The sequence below is a fragment of the Myotis brandtii genome, unplaced genomic scaffold (assembly GCF_000412655.1).
Source record: "Myotis brandtii unplaced genomic scaffold, ASM41265v1 scaffold4, whole genome shotgun sequence".
NCBI classification, from domain to species: domain Eukaryota; kingdom Metazoa; phylum Chordata; class Mammalia; order Chiroptera; family Vespertilionidae; genus Myotis; species Myotis brandtii.
In genome coordinates, this window is record NW_005365371.1 from 4,518,578 (window position 1) to 4,526,605 (window position 8,028).

Genomic DNA, 8,028 nt, shown 5'->3' on the forward strand with positions numbered 1-8,028 from the left:
GGGTCCTGGGTCTTGTACGATTTCGCGCACTGGGCCCCTAGTATCTTATAAAATTCGCTTTATTTTTGTTTCTTTTTATTTACATTGTATTGTATCCTTTATATCCCTTATTGATTTTTCTGCAGCGTCTTTGTGTTCCAATGTAAAATAACTTGTTTGCCTTCTTCTTTCCTGGGTTCTGCTAGCTCAAAATTAATCTCTTAAGCCATCTTTTCCTACATCTATTTTTACATTTCTACTTTGCCAACTTTCAAATAAGTGAACACATAAGTTATTAAAAACATTAAGACCAGGGGGGTGGGGGTGGGATCGATGGGAAAAAACAACAAAGGGTATCTGTAATACTTTCAACAATAAAGAAAAATTTAAACACGCATGCACACATACACACACACACCATTAAGATAAAAATTTCATCTAATTTATGCCAACTTTTTTTTTTTTGGTGTGTATACATGTCTGTGTGTGACTAACCTTTACCTGTTTCTAAGCTTTGCTGTCTGTTTCCACATTTTCTTATGAATATTTATGTATGAATGCCAGGCCAGTCACTTATTTTTAAATTTTTATTTATTTACTTATTTTTTGAATTTATTTTTATTGTTGAAAGTATTACAGAAGTCCCCCGTCTTTCCCCCATTGACCCCTCTCCATCCAGCAATGGCCCCCACCCCAGGCCTTCACCACAATATTGTCAGTGTCCATGGGTTATGCATATATGCATATAAGTTCTTTGGGTAATCTCTCCCCACCCACTCCTGCCTTCCCCTCTGAGATTCATCAGTCTGTTCCATGCTTCTATGTCTCTGGATCTATTTTGTTCATCAGTTTATTTTGTTCATTAGATTCCACATATGAGTGCAGATCATGTGATACTTGTCTTTCTCTGACTGGCTTATTTTATTTTAAATTACTTATTACTTAATGAGCTGGACAAGCTATTTGGCTGGACTAGAAAGTTTTGGGGTGCAGGAGGATGGGAACACAAGTTCCGTACAGCTTTTAAAACCAAAAGATTATCACATTATCTGATGCTATGAAGGCAGATTGCTTTACTCAAATATAGTTCCTCTACTTTTTTAAACCAAACCACATCAAGGATGGCTTCAGCCTGGCCACTCCAGTTACCATGAGGCATGTCATAAACAGGGAAAATGTTTTTATACTAAAAAAACAAGCCTCTCACCTTTAGGAAGTCCAATTTTCTGTCACATTCTAAATTCTGCCATCACTGAGCATTCTCAACATTGCATGTTTTTTCACTCTCCTCCTCTTTCTATGGGACCTCTACCAGAAAGATCTCCAGGTGCTTCAGCAACTGTACCTATTTTTTGTTACCCAGGTAGTCTATCTGTTTTCTTAGTTTTGCTTAATGTTAGGTGGAGTTGTATAGGTAGAAGTGTGTGTATTTGTTTTATTTTCTTTATTGCTTTTGTGTGTTTTCTGGGAGGCCAGGGAAAAGATACTGACTTACCCTTAATCATTCCTAAATAGTCTATGTTCCTTATCTATACTAGTAATAATAAAAGCGTAATATGCAAATTGACCAAACAGACTGAATAGTGGAATGACCGTCTGGATGACCTTTGGGACGACCTTCAGGACGAAGCCATGGCTGGCTGTGAGGGCTGAGGCAGCCGCTGGGGCTGTGAAGGCCTACTCTTGCACAAATTTTGTGCATCAGGCCTCTAGTAAACATATAAATGAGAGAGGCTTTATATAATACTAAGCAACCATGATTACAACTTGGCTTCCATAAAGTATACCTATAGGGCAAGAAGTATTGGCCAGAAGATAAAAGCATATGTAGCCCCACTTGCAGCTTTGTTTCTCACAAAAATTAATAAATTGGCATTGATTTCATATATTAATCCCTATTCATTCGGTTAATGTGAATTTACTTGGAATTTACCACTTATGTAAATGAATTTATCCATGTTCAGTTACTGAACCTAAACTGCTGAGGTTTTATAAGACTGCCCATATTATGAAATAGCAAGCAATGCCCAATATGCTATTTTGATTAGCTAAAAAACACATTAGATGTTGTTACAAAAATATATTCCACTCCAAGAAAAGAATCATAAATATAATTTATGATTGCTAAATTAGAGAATGTTTCACTTGGCTCCTTTAGTCACATCATTCTTTCCTTCTTCACTTTGCTATTTATGGACATTAACCAGGATGATATGTATTCTTTTGGGTGTTTAAGTTTTTTAAATCCCATTGAGATTTTATTAAACATTATATGTTTAATATGGCATGAACTCAAATTTTCTATTACCATCTTCTTCCCCTAGGAACTTAGTTAAGTCATATCCATGAGACTTCACTACCTAGAAACACATTACATCCCAAACTTGTAGTATTTCTTTTTATTTTAAATAGCAATAGAGGCTATTAGAAAAAGATCTTAAACATTGGTATCAATAAATATAATCTTATTCAAAAGTTAGAAATAACTGGGGTGACCTAATTTTCTTTGGCAATATCACTATCTTTGATTATGGTTTTTATTATCCTTTTGGATCACTGAGTTATTCACTAAAAGATATGTGTCTGGTTAGAGGACAGATATTTAAAAGTAAACACATGAAAATTACTCCAAATAATGGTAGAATACTCAAATGAGTTGGCAAATAGAAATTCCTACATACTATTAAAAACACTTTGACTTGGATAGTGAATTATATATTCAGACTACATATACCAGATTAATAAATCAGACCAAAACATAAAAAAAGGAATTTAAGCTTGGAAAGTAAAATATTATTAAGAGGAAGAATTCTAAAAACTGAAGTAACATAATCATAGATAGCAAGAATTTTACCTTCAGGTCGATATTGTGCAACAATTGTGACAGCTTGGCCAGCATTTTTCAAAGCAGCTGCTGCCTGCTCATGGCTGGCAGTTCTGAGGTCAACACTGTTTACCTGTTAATCAAACCAAATTTTAAATTTGAAAGAAAATGATCACATTCTTTAGAAATCACAATAGCCTATTCTTTAAAGAGGCATAGATAAATTTATATGCAATTATTTTATAACTAAAATATATTCTTGTTCTGATTTACTAAAATTTATCGCACAGTGAAACAAAATATTATTTTCAATCAAAGCAATTTTACTCACTGAAAATACTTTAAGTTCAAATGAGGAAAACCAAAACACTTCCCCCCAAGTGTTTTAGAAGGTTGTCTATCAATCACTTGAGAAATGTACCTTAATTTGACAACCTGAAAAATCAATATGTATCATCATTTCGTACATTTCATCTCACTAGTAATTCAAGCAATGGGGGGGGGGGGAGAGATATTAATTTTGTAGCATCCTTTCAACTCCTGTCATATTTTCATTCTTATTTCTCACCTCAGTTCCAATTCTCTTCATTCCTTTCCCAAATTAAAGCTTCATTTTTTTTGAATTAATAGAAAAACAATTATTTAAAAGAATTAAAGTAACTCAGATTTCAAGGACTAACTACATTTAAATAGAGTAAATGTTACTAAATGAGTAAGGAGACATTTTTGAATAAAGGGTCCTTCTGGGTGAAATAATTACTGAGGTGATCAATTCCATTCCAGAATAAGAAGCAACTTATTTCTGAAAGGATGGCAATACCTAATATATACTTCAAGGTATCTTAAGAGATTGTACTTTTTCCATTGTAAGAAAAATTTAACAGGACATTCATGGAGCGTTACATTCGAATGTAACAAACTTTAAATATTCAGGTAGTTTTTCCCCTCTAAAAAACAGCAACTAATAGAATGTCAGGACCGTCACTGAACATTTTTGGAAAAAAAGAAAAACCATCATACAATTTTTACATGAGAACCTGTTTGGTCAGCACCTAATCTAAAACCTATTAATGATCACATACTAATTTTGGAAATTGTAGGGATCATAAAATTTACACAAAAGAACACTTTAATCATGTAAGGTGTTTTATATTATATTTAAAGGATATCACAATGCAACTATAGAACACACATATTTCTCAAGTGAAAACCAAGGTCCAAACACCTTAATCTAAACATTATATATAAATCACATAATATATAATGTGATTTTACTAGAGAATAATATCCCATTGTAATGAATATTCCACAAGTATTTTACTCTAGCTGAGGGCTATACAAAACTCAATACAATATATAAATAGTTCTACTTTGAGCATAAAGAAAATCCTCCTAATTTCTAGGAGAACAAATTAGGGAAGGAATATAAAGAAAGGTAAAATTTCACTGATTATTGTAGAGAAAAATCACAATTTTGAAATATTCCTGAGCATCAAATCCTTTTGCTATAGAAAAGAGTTGAAGACAATCTATATAGATTCAGAAAAGAATAGTTTGTTAATAAGAAAACAAGTTAAAGACTTTCTTAAATATCAACTGAACATTTTAATGGAAGATCATCAAATATACTTTAGAAAAATGCTTGTACTGAGACATTTGTGTAAATAGTCTCAGGGTCCCTTTTCTATACTAACACTTAAAAAAGGAGATATAATTTACATAAAATTTATACTTGCATTTTAAACTAGAGGCCTGGTGCATGAAATTCATGCACGGGTAGGGTCCCTAGGCCTGGCCGGTGATCAGGGCCAATCAGGGCCTTCTGGCTGCCGGCCGGGGCCTCCCTTTCCTGGCTGCCGGCTGGGGCACATGTCATAGCAAGTGGTAGAACTCCCGAGGGGGCAATTTGCATATTAGCTTTTATTATATAGGATCCTCGTCTGAGGACATGCTGAGAGAAAGAGAAGGGGGGGGCAATTAGAGACAGAGAAACAGAAACAAAGAAAGAGGGAGGGAGAGAGGAAGAAAGGGAGGGAGGAAAGTAGGGAAGGAGGGAAGAAGGAAGGGAGGGAGGGAGTGAAAGTGGGAGGGAGGGAGGGAGTGAGAGTGAGGGAGTGAGAGAGAGAGATGTGAGAAACGTTAATTGGTTGTCTTCCATATTTTCCCCGACTGGGCATCAAACCTGCAAACCAGGTATGTACCCTGAATGGGAATTGAACTGGCAACCTTTTGGTGCCCAGGACAAAGCTCAACCAACTGAGCCACTCTGACTGGGCTAAAATTCATACTTTTAAAGAGTAAAATTTAGTAGTATTTAGTATATTCATAAGAATGTGCAACTATCACCATGATCTAATTCCAAAACATTTTCATCACTCAAAAAAGAAATACCTATTAGCAGTCATTTCTCCCTTCCCTCTCCTCTTAGTTCCTTGCAACCATTAATCTACTTTCTGACTCTATGGATTTGTCTATTATGTACATTTTAAATAAATGGAGTACTATAATATATGACCACTTGTGCTTGGCTTCTTTCACTTAAAAATGTTTTCATGATTCATCCTTGTACCACGTATCGATACTTCTTTATTTATTACGGCTGAATAATATCCCATTGTAATGAATATTCCACAAGTATTTTACTCTTTTTAAATAGAATTTAAATACTCTTTAGATATTACTATAAATAGAATCATTTTCTTAATTTCACTTTCAGATTAGCCAATGCTGATATACAGAAATAGAACTGGATTTTGTATAGTGATTCTCTGTCCTACAAATGGCTAAATTTGTTTATTAGTTCTAATAGTTTTTTGTTGTTGGATTTCCTATGATTTTCTAAATACAAGATCATGGCATCTGCAAATAGAAATGGTTTTCCCTTTTGATTCAGAAGCCTTTTATTTCTATTTCTTGCCTACCTGCCCTATCTAGAAACTCTAGTAGTATTTTAGCATTTCGTATGATGTAAGCTATCAGTTTTTCTGAGACTTGTTATAAGGTTAAAGAAGTTCTCTTCTGTTCCTAATTTGTTTTGTGTTTTTTCTGATGTAAAGGTATTGGTGTTCAACAAGTGCTTTTTTGGTGCCTACAGATATTCATGTGGTTTATGTCCTTTATCAAAATGGTGTCTTCTTTGGTTGGATTTTGTATGCTGAACCAACCATGCATTCTTTTAAGTCCCCTTGATTATGATGCATATTCCTTATTTTGATAGTGTATAATTCTTTTTTATTCTGCTGGATCTTTTGCTATGTTGTTGAGGATTCTAATATCTTTATACATAAAGGATTCTGGTTTGTAGTTTTCTCTTCTTGTGCTGTCCTTGTTTGGTTTGACATAAGAATAACACTGGCCTTGTAGAATGAGTTGGGAAGTGATCTTCATGTCTACTCCTTTTGGGGAAGAGTTAATTTTTGGTAGACTACAGCAGTGAGGCCATTTGATCCTGGGTTTTTTCCTTTGTGGAAAGTTTTGATTAATTCAATCTCCTTAATTATTTAGGTCTATTTAGATTTTATATTTCTCCTTGAGCTAGTTTCAACAGTTTATATGTCTTTCTAGAAAGTTACCAACAATTATATAACACATACAACTATATACCATATATAATCTATATAACACATATTATAAAATGTCCTTTACCTTTAGTAACAATTTTTGAGTTAAAGTTTACTTTGTCTGATATTAGGATAGCCACTTTAGGTGTTTCTTGGTTACTGCTTGCACGGTCTCTTTTCCAACCTTTTCAATTTCTGCTGAAAGTAAATAGCTTTTATTTAAAAAAAAAAATAAAAATCTAGAATATGTCCCTTGTAGAAAAGTTACAGTTGGATCTTGTTTTTCAATCTACCCTGTCAATATCTTGTGTTTTAATCCTCACATGTGGATATTTTTCCCATTAATTTTTAGAGAGTGAAAAGGAAGAGAGAAGGAGAGAGGGACAGAGGAAGTGAGAGAAAGAAAGAGCAAGAAAGAAACATCAATATGAGAGAGACATCAATGGTTGCCTCTCCCACATCCAGGGATTGAATTTGCAACGGAGGTAGGAGCCCCTGACCAGGAATTGAACTTGCAACCCTTCAGTTCGTGGGCCAATGCTCCAACCACTGAGCCACATCGGCCAGGGCATATTCTGTGTTTAATCCATTTACATTCAGTGTAATTAAAAAAGTAAGATTTATATCTCATCCATTTTGCTATTTGCTTTATGCCTTATGTCTTTTTTGTTCCTCTATTCCTTTATTACTACCTTTTGTTAAATAGATGTTTTCTAGTGTATCATTTTACTAGTAATTCCCTGGTCATTTTAAAATTATGCCTATTTTGAGTTATTTTCTTAGTGATTTTTCTCTAAAATAACATCTTATAAAATAATCTACTTTGGATTAATACTAACTTAATTTCAATAGTATAGAAAAACTGCTCTAACTGTGCCCTCTACCCCTTTGTGACATTAGTATCATATTTATATGAAACCTTTGTACAATGTGTGCCTATCAACACAGATTTAAAATTGTTTTATCCAGTTGTCTTTTAATCAGATGGAAGAAAAAAGTCAAAAAACATTCACTGATGCTGTTTTATATTTACTTATGTAGTAACTTTTAAAGATGTTCTTTATTTCTTCACATGGATTTGGGTTACTCTCTAGTGTCCTTTTATTTTAGTCCGAAGGAATTCTCCATAGTATTTCTTGTAGGGAAAGTTTACTAGAGATTAACTTCCTCAGCTTTTGTTTATCTTGGAATATCTTATTTGTTCTTCGTTTCTGAAGGATAGTTTGGCTGGATATAGAATTCTTGATAAACAGTCTTTACCTTTAAAAACGTTGAATATGTCATCCCATTGCTTGTGGGCTTTGGCCATTATTTTCATTGTTTTTGACAAGAAATCACTTGTTCATCTTATTGAGGCTTCCTTGTATGGGCATCATTTCTCCCTTTCTGCTTTTAAGATTCTTTCTTTTGTTTTCTGACAGTCTGATTTTGATGGGTCTATGGTGTGGATTTCTTTAAGTTTATTCTAACTGGAACTTACCAAGCTTCTCAGATATGTAAAAATTAAAAAAATAAAATAAAAGGAAAAGTTTTTAGCCCTTATTTTTACTTATTTTTTTTTTATAATCCTCACCTGAGGATATTTTTCTCATTGCTTTTTCAGAGAGACTGGAAGGGAGAGAAAGCGCACGTGAGGGAGTGGAAAGGGGAGGAGGGAGGAAGGGG

General features: G+C 33.8%; 1 protein-coding gene across 19 annotated transcripts in view; it reads right to left on the bottom strand.

Moving 5' to 3' along the window:
- DLG1 (discs, large homolog 1 (Drosophila)) overlaps window positions 1-8,028 on the bottom strand; it is a 294,073-nt gene that overhangs the window by 69,923 nt on the left and 216,122 nt on the right. For all 19 annotated transcript variants that reach the window (XM_014545303.1, XM_014545309.1, XM_005873176.2 and 16 more), the window contains one exon: window positions 2,834-2,936. In XM_014545303.1, the coding sequence (XP_014400789.1) occupies window positions 2,834-2,936 (103 nt within the window). The remainder of the gene's footprint in view (window positions 1-2,833; window positions 2,937-8,028) is intronic.